Raw genomic sequence first — 14,058 nt, 5'->3', positions numbered from 1 at the left:
TCATCCACATCCGAAACGATGCATCGTAGAAACGATTTAATTCAATACCCCTATATTAAATGCCCCTTCACATACAGTATATACTTTGTCCTTTACCATGTGAAATAATCACGTTTTATCATCTTGTAGAGCTGAGAGCAGCTCATCAATTATCGTTCATCCCAACACATTTCAAACACCTTCCACCTCATTTTAACACATAAAAACCTGATCAGTTCAAGGAGGGGAGGTTCTTTCATATACATTTACGCTCCCTGAGTTTTGTTCAGTGGATAACACTTTTTAGCCCTTTTCAGTTTTCACTTTTGTATTTATGAAAATGTTTCACTTGGAGTCGAGACTTTGTCTTAGTTTTATTAATCTGCATAAATAAAGGTGAAATAAAAAAAATCTAATCCTCGTTTTGTATAAGCATTTATCCCAAATCTGAACAGAATCCATTTTTTTCACAATCATATAAAAGGACAAAAAACCCAAGAACATGCAGAGATCACGGACCTCAGAAGAAAGTCCCATAAAACACATAAAACCCAGAGCCCACAAACCATTTTACTTCCCATGCTGGTTGCATTTTTAGGTCAGAGTATGGATAATTATGGACTAACTAAAAATCACAACACAAATTTCAGTTAAACAGAACATAAGTTCTGCTCATAGTTGCGATCAGACTGGATCTGAATCGCTGGATTCACTCAGGACCTGCTGCTCCTCGAGCATCAGAATCAGCTGACTCATCATTTTAAACAGAGACGCTGCAGAACAAGATGTCTGCACTGGGCTCAGCCGTGTTAAACTTCACAGTAAATGTGTAAAAGATAAAACCATTATTCCAAGTCTCAACTGAAGGATGAAGGGAGAGAAAATGCAACACATAATATGTACTACAAATAATTCATTTGAATTTTTCTATGATCTTATTAAATTCCCGACAGTAAAATGTCTTTCCAGTAAAAATGTCCCAAGTTTTACAAAATATTGTGTCGTCTAATAGTTATGACTGCAACATCAGAAACTTCTCACTTCTGCACCTCTAAAATGTTCCATTTCCATAAAAAAAAACAAATGTTGGGAGTCTAATTAGCTGAACAAACCGTATTTTTGCCTACTCGTTTCTCCCAGCCATGCCGTTTAACGGAGTAAGCACGCTCACCTTGCCGTTGGTGCTGGGAGTGTTTTCAGAGTTGTGGTTGACCTCGCTGGTTCCGTCGGCCAGTCCTCTCTTCTGACTGTTCTGCTCCCTGAGGTAAGCCAGCTGCAGGAAACAACACAGTTAACACCTCATGAGTCATATGATCATCACAACCATCAGTTACACATATGATTCACCTCTTTTTAAACAGTTAAGTACAGTGAGTGTATGCATCTTTGTGTGAGAAACGCAAAGAAAGATTACAAACTGTTAAAAGGTTCAAACTTTGATTTTGAGCCTTAATATGGCTACAAACTCACAAATTCACACGTTCTATGAAATGGTTAATTAAAAAAATAGAAAACGGCATAAAACTACTTTTGCTAAATAAATCCCTAATAAAACCAGAAGGTGGCCAATGGTTGACTTTGTGCGTGTGTGTGCTGGTGTGTGTGGTCTCGGACAAAAGACGACTCCAGCATGAAGAGCAGCAGAAAGAAGCTCAGAGGAAATCTAGGACAAATCTGAGACATCCTCTGGGCCTTTAGTCAATCTTAATCCCATTCATCACAGACGAGTCAGAGGCCTTCCTTCGTTTGCATGCATGTGCACGAGTTCTGAATGTGAATCTTCTTCTGGGGTTCGGCTTGAACGGACACCATGCAAGCAGAAACTCAGTTGTTGAAAGTCAGTTTCATGACATCAGGAGTATCGACACAAATAAAACAAGCAAAACTCCAAATAAACCTCTAATACTGGAGTATCTGGAACACTTGATTTCTTGTGTTAAATGAAGTATCTGATTGGACGGCACTTTTAAATCTCGTATTTGTTATAATGACAATAAAGACATTCTATTCTTTTCTATTAGATATAAAAACTATCAAATGAACTCTAAAGGCTGTTTATGCTTCCTGACGTACGTAAATAGCGACATCCGTTTCAAACGTTACGTGGCCGCCCTCATACTTCCATGCGTTTTTTGCATGGCCATGGTTAATAAGTCTGTTCCTCCACTAGAGGGCGGTACTAAATTCAGAGTTCCCTCCCGCGAGCCAGCGTCCGTTTCAGACACTGCAACGGATCGCTATGAAGCTGCTTCCCAACACGCCATACACGTTCTCATGTCCTTTCTTCAAACGCCTGGGCAGTTTCTACAGTTGTCCTCGTTTTCATTCGTCTCCTTTTTTTCCCCCCTTTCCTGTTCTTCTTCTCTGGTTTGTTTCGTTCCCTGGTTGCATGTCAGCTGTCCTGCTCAGCTCTGCCCCCCACGATTTTCTGTGGTATTGACCCGTCTTCGACGTCAAGTGACGGATAGCAAAGCTCCCTGAAAACGAACCAAATTATGCGCGTAACGGACAAAGAAGACGGACGAAGTTGTCCTTCCATTTTGATTCTGATTTTCTTATTGTGTTTTTGTATATCGTATTTTTGCACCACACAGTTCATTTAGCTTTATTTTATTAAATTTCTTCTCTTATTCTGATGCTGCTGCAAAGTTGCAATTTTCCAGTCTGTGATCAATAAAGTATGTCTGATTCTGATAAGTTTAAAATATATATATTAGAGTACTTTTATTAAAAAATAGGTTCCTTTTACACAAGAACTTTTCTTGAACAATTTAATTAATTTTATGGTTGCAGCGCATTATGAACTTATTTTATCCGTCAGCTTCATCCATCAAACCTGGCGGGTGAGGATCTTTTATTTGGGATCCGTTTATATTGACTTGCAGAGCCAATCAGATGTCACAATGTCCTAATTAAATTAATTCATGACATAATGCAGCTCGGGAAACATAAAATAATATTAAAATAAATACATGTGTTTTTATATCAATTTAATTAACCTAAATGACTTAAAACTACGTTTAATTATCAGTGTAATTATTTATGAATTTAATTACAACTTTTATTAACTACTGGCATATTTAAGACATTAATTACATATTTTGTTTCATTTTTTGTATTTCCAATATAACTTAATTACACATTTAAGCAATTAGTGATAAATGTCAATCTAATGTGTTCAACGTGTTCGTTTATAATTTTCTTAAGTTAACGACACATTTAATTATTCAATGCTGTATTTAATGCAACTAATTGAGACACTTTTCAGCCTCCATAGTTTTGGGCCTCCTGTTAATGTTTTTTTTTTTTTTTTACTGGTATTATAAAACCTTTATTTAACCAAGAAAGAAAACTCATGTGGTTCATAATTAATAACAAGATTTAAAATCTTTTTCTGGCCAAGATCAGCAGCAACTAGCATACATGTGGACATAAAAAGGGATCTCTATGGAACAACATAAGTTAAAATAACACAAGACATAAAACTTTACACCATGGTGATAAATGTCTAAATGGAAACAGAACTGGTCAAAAACAACAATTATACCCTGACGTATTTGCTTCCAGTTAATTTAAAACTTGTATGAATTCATTTAATGAGGGGATTTTCTTGAAATCCAGCTGATTCCCAGCAGCGTGGGAGTGTTTTCTTTACAAGTTCAGTTCAGACATTGTGGACAGATAACAGGAGAAGATCATTAGAACGAAGACGGTAAGTTCCAGTACTTCTGGACTGATAGAAATCCATAGATAAACTGGGAGAAGACCAGGCAGAAACAGATTTATAAATGCAGCACAAACAGTAGCTTGTGTGGATCCAAACATGAATGTTTGGAAGCTGCAGGAAGAATCTGAGTTTTCGTGCATGTTGTGTTTTCTTACTTCTTTGTGTGAAATGGTGAGTTGTTCCTCCAACGCGCTGCATCGCTCCAAAGCAACACGAAGTCGCTCTCTTACCTTTAATGAAAAAACAAAAGACATATAAACATACATCCAGAACATCGATCCAGTCAGTGTCAGCTGTCATGAAGCTTCAGCTAACCATGTTCACACTTTCTGGTTCCGCCCAGTTCTGAAGTGCTTTTGAGAAGAAGTCTTTAAATCATTAGAGAATGAAACTGGGAGGAAAACTGAATCTAATGTTTGACTGGTTTGGTTTGACTCGTCGTTCTCTTCAATGGAAGCTTTTATTGTTAACTTTGCTGCTTTGCTGCAATACTTTAATGTAATTATAGGACAAACTTTATTACAATGCATAACAATTTAAAAAACAGGTTATTTTACTCACTACTCTGAGTATCTCTGCAACAAAAACACCGATGATACTATTTAAAAACCTTAATTTCAGTGCAGTACCAGACACGCAGCTGGAATTAATTTTATTTCCCCTAAAGCCAAAACTAATTCAATCAAAGACAGTTTTTTATAGAAGAATGTCTGAGTGGAATCTTTTACCAAATATTCTAACAGTAAATGACACTGACCTTAAAAAACATTACGACAGTATTTATTAAAACATGGAATGTAGTAATATGTATGTCTGTATGAGAATATGTGTATAGGAGTAAATATACTGTATATGTCTACATATATTCTGTTTATATTAATTTAGACAAGTCTTTCATGTGTTATATGTATGAATATTTGTATATTTGTGTGCATGTGCAAGCATTATATATTTTAAAGAATAGTGCACGGACTTTGTATGTAGGGATGCAATATATTCCTGTGTAAACGTACTGAATGTACATGTCCATATATTTTGAATGTACTTAAAAAAAAGACCCCAGGAAGACTAGTTGCATTTAAATCATTGTGAAGCAATGACGGGCAGAAAGAGTTGAGCTCAGACAGACCATCATTTACACGTCATAAACCCACAGGGCGGGGCCACAAGCTCCTGACCCGGGTTGTTCGGCACTGAGCAGCGATGACTCCGCCCACAAGTCAGAGGCAAATTGCTAATGAGCTACTGGTCCTCTGCAGAACCAGAGTCCTGGAAAAGGGCACAGGTTTTGTGATTTTTGCCAGAAACTTCATTATCACAATTTAAAGATCACTGACAACATTTTAAATAGTTCCAAATAAGCATTGCAGTGGGTCTTTAATCTTGGTCTCTACAGAAAGCTGAGACATGAGATTCTTCAGTCATTTACAGTATTCTACAGATTACTACAGAAATGACAGAATCAAGATAAGCGTTACGGCGTCAGAGTAAATTCACCTGAAACACAGTAGGAAACTGAAATAGTTATCTCCTCCTAAAAGAAACCCACATTATTTTCAGTGAAAACCAGAGAATAGCAGCTCTGTTCATCCAGGAATGAGTAAAGTAATCCTAGGAATGAGAAAAGTAGTCCTAGGAATGAGAAAAGTAGTCCTAGGAATGAGTAAAGAAATCCTAGGAATGAGAAAAGTAGTCCTAGGAATGAGTAAAGAAATCCTAGGAATGAGTAAAGTATTCCTAGGAAAGAGAAAAGTAGTCCTAGGAATGAGTAAAGAAATCGTAGGAATGAGAAAAGTAGTCCTAGGAATGAGTAAAGAAATCCTAGGAATGAGTAAAGTATTCCTAGGAAAGAGAAAAGTAGTCCTAGGAATGAGTAAAGAAATCCTAGGAATGAGTAAAGTAATCCTAGGAATGAGAAAAGTAGTCCTAGGAATGAGTAAAGAAATCCTAGGAATGAGTAAGGAAATCCTAGGAATGAGAAAAGTAGTCCTAGGAATGAGTAAAGTAATCCTAGGAATGAGAAAAGTAGTCCTAGGAATGAGTAAAGAATCCTAGGAATGAGTAAAGTAATCCTAGGAAAGAGAAAAGTAGTCCTAGGAATGAGTAAAGAAATCCTAGGAATGAGAAAAGTAGTCCTAGGAATGAGTAAAGAAATCCTAGGAATGAGTAAAGTAATCCTAGGAATGAGAAAAGTAGTCCTAGGAATGAGTAAAGTAATCCTAGGAATGAGAAAGGTAATCCTAGGAAAGAGAAAAGTAGTCCTAGGAATGAGTAAAGTAATCCTAGGAATGAGAAAAGTAGTCCTAGGAATGAGTAAAGTAATCCTAGGAATGAGAAAAGTAGTCCTAGGAATGAGAAAAGTAGTCCTAGGAATGAGTAAAGAAATCCTAGGAATGAGAAAAGTAGTCCTAGGAATGAGTAAAGAAATCCTAGGAATGAGTAAAGTATTCCTAGGAAAGAGAAAAGTAGTCCTAGGAATGAGTAAAGAAATCGTAGGAATGAGAAAAGTAGTCCTAGGAATGAGTAAAGAAATCCTAGGAATGAGTAAAGTATTCCTAGGAAAGAGAAAAGTAGTCCTAGGAATGAGTAAAGAAATCCTAGGAATGAGTAAAGTAATCCTAGGAATGAGAAAAGTAGTCCTAGGAATGAGTAAAGAAATCCTAGGAATGAGTAAGGAAATCCTAGGAATGAGAAAAGTAGTCCTAGGAATGAGTAAAGTAATCCTAGGAATGAGAAAAGTAGTCCTAGGAATGAGTAAAGAATCCTAGGAATGAGTAAAGTAATCCTAGGAAAGAGAAAAGTAGTCCTAGGAATGAGTAAAGAAATCCTAGGAATGAGAAAAGTAGTCCTAGGAATGAGTAAAGAAATCCTAGGAATGAGTAAAGTAATCCTAGGAATGAGAAAAGTAGTCCTAGGAATGAGTAAAGTAATCCTAGGAATGAGAAAGGTAATCCTAGGAAAGAGAAAAGTAGTCCTAGGAATGAGTAAAGAAATCCTAGGAATGAGTAAAGTAATCCTAGGAAAGAGAAAAGTAGTCCTAGGAATGAGTAAAGAAATCCTAGGAATGAGTAAAGAAATCCTAGGAATGAGTAAAGTAATCCTAGGAAAGAGAAAAGTAATCCTAGGAATGAGAAAAGTAGTCCTAGGAATGAGAAAAGTAGTCCTAGGAATGAGTAAAGTAATCCTAGGAATGAAAAAAATAGTCCTAGGAATGAGTAAAGAAATCCTAGGAATGAGTAAAGTAATCCTAGGAAAGAGAAAAGTAGTCCTAGAAATGAGTAAAGAAATCCTAGGAATGAGAAAAGTAATCCTAGGAATGAGAAAAGTAGTCCTAGGAATGAGTAAAGAAATCCTAGGAATGAGTAAAGTAATCCTAGGAAAGAGAAAAGTAGTCCTAGGAATGAGTAAAGAAATCCTAGGAATGAGTAAAGTAATCCTAGGAATGAGAAAAGTAGTCCTAGGAATGAGTAAAGAAATCCTAGGAATGAGTAAAGTAATCCTAGGAAAGAGAAAAGTAGTCCTAGGAATGAGTAAAGTAATCCTAGGAATGAGAAAAGTAGTCCTAGGAATGAGTAAAGAAATCCTAGGAATGAGTAAAGAAATGTCTGATGAGGAACTGTGCTACAGCAGAAGGTAGAAGTGAACCTGAGCAGGTTTCCAGGTGTTTAATAGAGGTGTTATACAGGTAAATATGTCAGGAAGCCATCGGCCAATGATGATGATGATGATGATGATGATGATGATGATGATGATGATGGACACCTCTATCAATGGTCAGACTCAGGAGGATCCAGAGATAGACCCACATTCATCTTAGGCCTGGTACACACAAAGATCATCGGGCTGTTATTGTCCTGCTCCTTCCCGACCAAGGACGGCAAACGACTATTTGGTCTGAGGCGTGTTAAGAGCAAATTCGTCCTGATAATCGGCTCCGAAACGGGTCGTAGCCGACAATCGGAAGCAATTAACATGTTCAATATTCACGACCGAAACTCTTCAAGTGTGTGAGGAACGCTGACGACTCCTGGGTTGTGACTGTGTGGATGGTGACGTGGAACAGAATGTAGCCAATCAGAGAGCAAGCTGACTGGGGAACAAGGAAGTAAATAAAGACCGTGTTCACATCGCCTCCAGTCTGTTATTTTTTTCAGTTCTGGGTTTTTCTGTTAATAGTCCCAAGACCACCATCATTCCCTCATCCTGCTTTCCTTCTCCATGCTGGGTGTTGTGTTTTCCAGTTGTTGCTACGGTTCTTCTTCATTGTTTTTGTTAGATCACGTTTGGTCATTTCTGGCTCGGAGGACAAGATTCTGGATCGGTTGCAGGACAGCATCGTTATGTGTGTGTTGTTCTGTGCTGAGATCATCGGAGCCACCACACACTTACCATCAACACTTACATGCCTGATTTTTTATCTTCACGTGTGAGGTTAAGACCAGATAAAAAATCTCATCAGATTAACAAAAACCTTATGTCTGTACCAGGTCTTAGAAACACCATGAGGATCCAGAAAGAAGTGAAGCCCAAGATAGTCTATGATAGGAAGAGTGAATCCATTCTATTCTATTTTATTCTATTTTACTCTATTCTATAGTCATTTAGCAGACGCTTTTATCCAAAGCGACCAACACTCAAAGACAGAACTGTACCTTCTCATCGAGGGCTTTGTGGTGTTCAAAAAGTGACTTAAGAGCTTTGAGGACCTCCACTTCGCTGGAGACACCGGCTGGAGACTGAGCCTGCCTCTTCACCACGGTCATCCTCAGACTCCGCTCGTGGCGAGACACCAGGCACTCCAAGTGCTCCAGCAGCAGCTGGACACACAACAGAAAACATTATCAGGCTGGATGTGGTGGAACCTGAGACAGATGTTTCATGACAGGTTGACATATTTCGATAATTAAGCAGGTTTCCAAACAAACAGGTTCTGACAAAGCTTTGGATTAAGAGACAAACTCATCTGTCAACCTGTGCTATGACAACCGTCTCTACTCCAAACAGAAGCACACAGGAATTCTTCGTGTATTTCATGTGTGATTGTGTGCGATGCATTTTACTGACCCGTGTGTTGTTCCTCTCCGCCTTCAGCTCTGCAATCTCCTCCTCTTTCTCCAGAAGCTGCTCCCGGCACATGTTCACCTCCTTTGTTAGTGCAGCAAACTCCTAAAATAGACAAGGACAGCAACATGTGCTTGTTACTTCCTTGCTGTCTGTGAAAGGGAAGCAGGGTGGCTGTAGGGAGGAAACAAGCTCAGGTTTTCTAACATTATCAGATCCTGAGGCTGATGGATGATCTTTAACACATCACTTGGATTTAATGTAAATCTTAATGTCTTATCATTTGCATTTGATCCTCCTGTTTAATCTCTCTATTCTTGTCCTCTCCTCAACACATTAGTTAGTTTTGCAATATGAAATAATTTATGTATCCCAGAGGAAAACTACAATTTTCAGGGCAAAGCTTTCGACAGCTGGCTCGCATATGACTTTCCTCTGTGTGGTTACAGTAAACGCAACGATACCACAACAAATAACTCACATTTCCAACGTCACCTTGCTGTTACTGACAAGGCTGTGTTTACATCTGAAACAGCGGACCTGGAGATGTTCAGGAGTTACTGAAACCTCTTTACACAACATCAAAGAGCAGCACAGTTTATCCTGAGAAATGCAGCCGTGCTCAGCCTTACACTACCCTCACATCTCTGCCACAAAATAAATCCACTTGTGTATTGGAGCACACAGAGATGCACATACTGCTTTTAGGAATTACATGCATGATTGAACCATTAAAGAATGTGCCATCCTGATTTTTGCCCTGTAGCACATGCATGGTGAGTGCTGAGGCCTTCTTGCTATGTTTCTGAGAGGAGGAGGGTGGGGGTGGGGGACAGAGAGCTGCTGGAACTGATCGTTCTTTTCAGCCACTGCTGCAGATATTCTCCCTTTCCTCCCGTACAGCCTCTGAACTCTTCCAGCTCTTGGCAAAGAGTAGGCTACACTAAAAGAGTACGAGAGATGTCCCAATTGGCTACAAGGAAGATCTTCACTCTCCGCTACCCAATGAGAGACTGGAAGAGGAAGGCCCAGGGGTAATTACAGAGTTGCTTACTTCCTACATTCCTGAGCGGACCCTGCACTTATTGCTTTACAGAAAGAGAAGAAAGTAGAACCTACGAATTCTCGGATTTTAATTTATCAGGATAAAATAAAATCACTGATGAACACAAACACATTACACTGCCAACATTAACCCGACTAATGCAGAAGCAGTGCATGAAAAACTACATCCATTCTCACTGCCTCCAGAGGAACTAAGAGGGTCAGTAGCAGCCAGCTGATCAATGCACCGATTCATTGATCATCATCAGTGTGAGCTTCTCTGTCTCTACCGCAGCATTCAGGTGTGTCAACACAATGCGGAGTGGGAGTTTTAAGGGCTACTAATAATTGAGCCTATTTATACACCACATAAAAAATGTTTACCATGTCCAGTTTGGTGTCTTTATTCTCAGCATGGCTTTACAAATGTCATCTGATATTTATTTTTACTTTAACCTGCTTCATTAACACACTTGGAGAGAAGACTCATCTAATTAGAAAGGAAAAAAATCCGGCGAGTAGGATCAGATGATTCAGCAGCTTTTTTTCATGATTAAATGACAAAAAATGAAAATATGACTGATAAAAAAAAACAAAACCAAAGCTTAACACCTGCTCATGACCTCCCACTCGGTCACAGTAATGATCATATCTAATCACGCTGCCATGATTACAGACCCCCTAAGACTCAGGAAGCACAGTCCGGTTTTTTAGAATACTGAAAAGAAGTTTGCATTTCCATAGAAAGTAAACCCTTTCTGCAAACAAGAGACACAAAAATGATAATGAAGCCAATCACAACAAGAACCATTTAAAAATGCATCTGAAAACAGCTCAGGAGGATAGTAAACATTGGATCAATCCCCAAAAACACTGTAAACATTTTATTCAGGCTTGAAACTTGATGGTAAATTTGTGCACAGCAGGCTAAACTGGTGCATGGCTCAGTGGGTGTAGATGAGTCCATGGTGGCTGGAAGGACTGATCTGCTCTGTAAGCCGTAAAACTGAGGAGTGGATTAAAGGGAGGGAGGGGGAACATGAATATGTGTGCCAACGTATTAAAGGAACAGCGTAGTCAAACAGAGAGGAACACAAAAAGCTTTTCAGGGATAAATGCACTGCAGCACTGAGACTAATATGTAATAACAGGGGGAACAAAAATGTGACCATGTGACTGCTGTAATTCAATGACGTCTCGAGAAAATAATTACCGTTTTAGTCATGGCATTTTCATTACCTTTAATTTCTCATGAAGTTGTCTACAGCTCAGGAGAAAACTTCACATTTGGATCAAGTGGTCGAACAGAAATGGAAGAATCTGAATTAACTCAAGCCTGATGAAGCTCACAGGGCTTTGGGAGGATGCTAAAATGATCATTTTAGACCTAAATTAAACTTCTTGTCATTATTATCAACAGAAACCACCAAAAACTAACTTTAAAGCACTAATTTCTTGCCCACTGAATATTAGATTACCATCTGTGGAAATAAAAAAAGCTCCCCATCAAGGCAACTGTTGCACAGGCTTGGGATAAGCGCTTCCTCCCAACACCACGTCGGCGGCGGTCCGTGCAGCGTTTGGAAGTGAGATCGGAACCAACGGGCCTCTACCTCCTACATAATGACTTTAGCCGTTCTTAAAAGCTTAAAGCGTGTGCTGAAATCGGACACTGTGCGGAGAGCATCTGTTCTCCCTACAGGAGGACTCGCTATCAAAAACTAATTAGACACCACAATGGCCCTTATTCAGAGCTGCTAAGTCTGCTGCCCGTTGCTGACCGACAATCAGAAAAACTTAATCCAAAGGAGCAGAGAGAATGTTCATTTAATTATCTCTAAAACTGGAGTGGCAGATTCATGTGGAACTGGGACAGAAATCATAGAAACAACCTTCTTGATACAGATTATCGCAGTATTCTGTGAGCTGCCAGGCTTAAAAAGCCTAATTCAGAGAAAGATTGTGAATAAACATGAAGTAGTTCCTATAATTCTTCAGTGTTTTCACCAGCTATAATTGGACCAAAGCACTAACTAACCTCATTTATATTAAAATTACCCTCCATAGTGTTGCACCGGGATTGCTCTAACACAGGGGTGCCCAAGTCCGGTCCTTCAGATCTACCATCCTGCAACTTTTAGATGCAACCCTTCTCCAAAGCATCTAAATCAAATGTCATCTGCATGTCATTCAGCTCTGCAGAGGCCTGATAATGAGCCAGTCATTTGATTCAGGCGTGTTGGAGAAGGTCTGCATCTAAAAGTTGCAGGATGGTAGATCTCGAGGACCGGACTTGGGCAGCCCTGCTCTAACACTAGTAACTACAAACCCCTTTGAGTGTTTCAGGCTTAAATGAAAGATTTTAGTACTTTGTCAGTGGATAAACTGCAGGAGCTCAAACACAAGCTGCTGCAATAATAACATGAGATGAGAGTGCAATGGGGAAATATTTACTCAGTCAAATCAGCATCAATGAACCCGTTTATGTTCCCACCAAAAATCTGCCTGATTTCTGAAGTCATCAGATAATCCAAGACAGCTAAATCCAACATCCTTTAACAGATGACAGCCATTATCTGATTAACACACGCAGATTTCTCCCCAATACTCTAATATCTTCATGCATGTAGACCTGTATATCTGATTTATTTAGTTGTTTTACATCTGCACAAGTACAGAGAGCTGCACCGGCCTCACACAAAATCAGCTTCTCTTGCTCAGATAATGCAACGCTCAGACTTTTAATATGGCATGATTAATGAACTAAAGACTCTTTCGCGTCGCATTTCTTTGTAAGCCTTGGGATGCATGTGGTAGTGGATGAAAAAGTCCGGGAACCACTGAAAAACATTTACATCAGCAGCTTACAATAAAGGCCCATTCATGCACCCGTATGCGCATAAATAGCGGCGTCCGTTTCAAACATTGTCATACGTCGCCGGCCTCATACTTCCATGTGTGTTTTGCGTTGCCATGGTTAAGTTAGCACCTCCACTAGCGGGCGGAGCTGAGTTCAGAGTTCACCTCTGCGAGCCGACGTCAGTTTCAGACACCGTTTGGCAGCGGTAAAGCGTCACCATCAAGTTGTTTCCAAACACCCAACACGCCCTAAACACTCACGTTATCCTTTCTTCCAAAGCTCGCACAATTTCCACAGTTGTGCTCGTCTTTACTCTTCTTCTGCTTTTTTGTTTCCTTCCTGATCCTCTTCTTCTTCTCTGGTTTGTTTCTTTGTCTGTTGATGGTGGTATTGCTCCGTCTTCTACATCAAGAGACAGATAGCTAAACTGTCAAACATATTTTATTATCCCAGGAAGTTCTGTTCATCAGAAACTGTGATCAAACACAGCCTGCAGGATACAGTAAATGTCATCCCTTCATGGACAGTAATCGATTCTCACCTTGATTACCATTTATTAATTATTTATCAATAACACAAAAAAACAAGGAGTTTTTTTTATGCACTGTAGAAAAATGGCAAAGATGATAATTAGATAAAAAAAAAAAGCCTAACATTAGTTTTCTCAAATTAGTTCTCTTTTTAGTGGCTAAAACATAAAAACTTTCAAGCGGACAGTTTGCAGGTTTTATAGAAAACCCTCAGAAAAAAGTTTTTTTTTTTCTTTTTAACGCTGCCTTCAGTCTGAATTAAACGCTACAGCTTTCACACCACAAGCACATTGTTATTAATCATTTATTATATAATCATCACCAAAACCTTTTCACAACATCATTTCTCAGCCTTCATGTTAAATCATGAAGTTTACATTAACCTATAATAGACAGGAAGTTCAACAGTATTTCACAACAAAAGCTGGCTAACCCACCACCATCCAACCTATGCAGTTCTTTTAGCTGTCACTAGGGATGTCCCAATTACTTGATTTCACTATCAGTCTCGGCACGATTAACTAATCATAAAGATCTTTAGTATCATCACTTTACACAAGATTGTCTAAACCACATTAGTAGATCAACACAACTTGCAAAAGTAATGAAAACTAAACTAAAACAAAGTTAAACGTGTGTTACGGCTTGCGTTGCTTTGTTTTCCTTCATTGTTAGAGAGAAAGTATGACAAAGGAAAAGTTATTCCCTCCAAACAAACAGATTAAATCCTCCTGGTGGGATTTCTTTGCTTCTAGAAACACTGAGCAAGGTGCCGTCGCGAAGGACGACTCACCACCCTGAAAAGCAGGACATAAAACAGGAACTCCGTCCCATATGTTTCACCTCCTGCAGGATAA

At 39.0% G+C, this 14,058-nt stretch overlaps 1 protein-coding gene across 17 annotated transcripts in view; it reads right to left on the bottom strand.

Annotated features, from left to right (window-relative positions):
- Positions 1–14,058, bottom strand: part of ppfia1 (PTPRF interacting protein alpha 1) — a 67,586-nt gene that overhangs the window by 39,302 nt on the left and 14,226 nt on the right. For all 17 annotated transcript variants that reach the window (XM_041979551.1, XM_041979573.1, XM_041979536.1 and 14 more), the window contains exons 3-6: positions 8,771–8,872; positions 8,359–8,523; positions 3,862–3,936; positions 1,151–1,252 (exon numbers count right to left, since the gene is read on the bottom strand). In XM_041979551.1, the coding sequence (XP_041835485.1) occupies positions 1,151–1,252; positions 3,862–3,936; positions 8,359–8,523; positions 8,771–8,872 (444 nt within the window). The remainder of the gene's footprint in view (positions 1–1,150; positions 1,253–3,861; positions 3,937–8,358; positions 8,524–8,770; positions 8,873–14,058) is intronic.

The sequence above is a fragment of the Melanotaenia boesemani genome, chromosome 1 (genome assembly GCF_017639745.1).
Source record: "Melanotaenia boesemani isolate fMelBoe1 chromosome 1, fMelBoe1.pri, whole genome shotgun sequence".
In the NCBI taxonomy this organism is placed as follows: Eukaryota; Metazoa; Chordata; class Actinopteri; order Atheriniformes; family Melanotaeniidae; genus Melanotaenia; species Melanotaenia boesemani.
The sequence above is the reverse complement of the archived record's forward strand: the minus strand, read 5'-3'. Positions and strand labels throughout refer to the sequence as shown.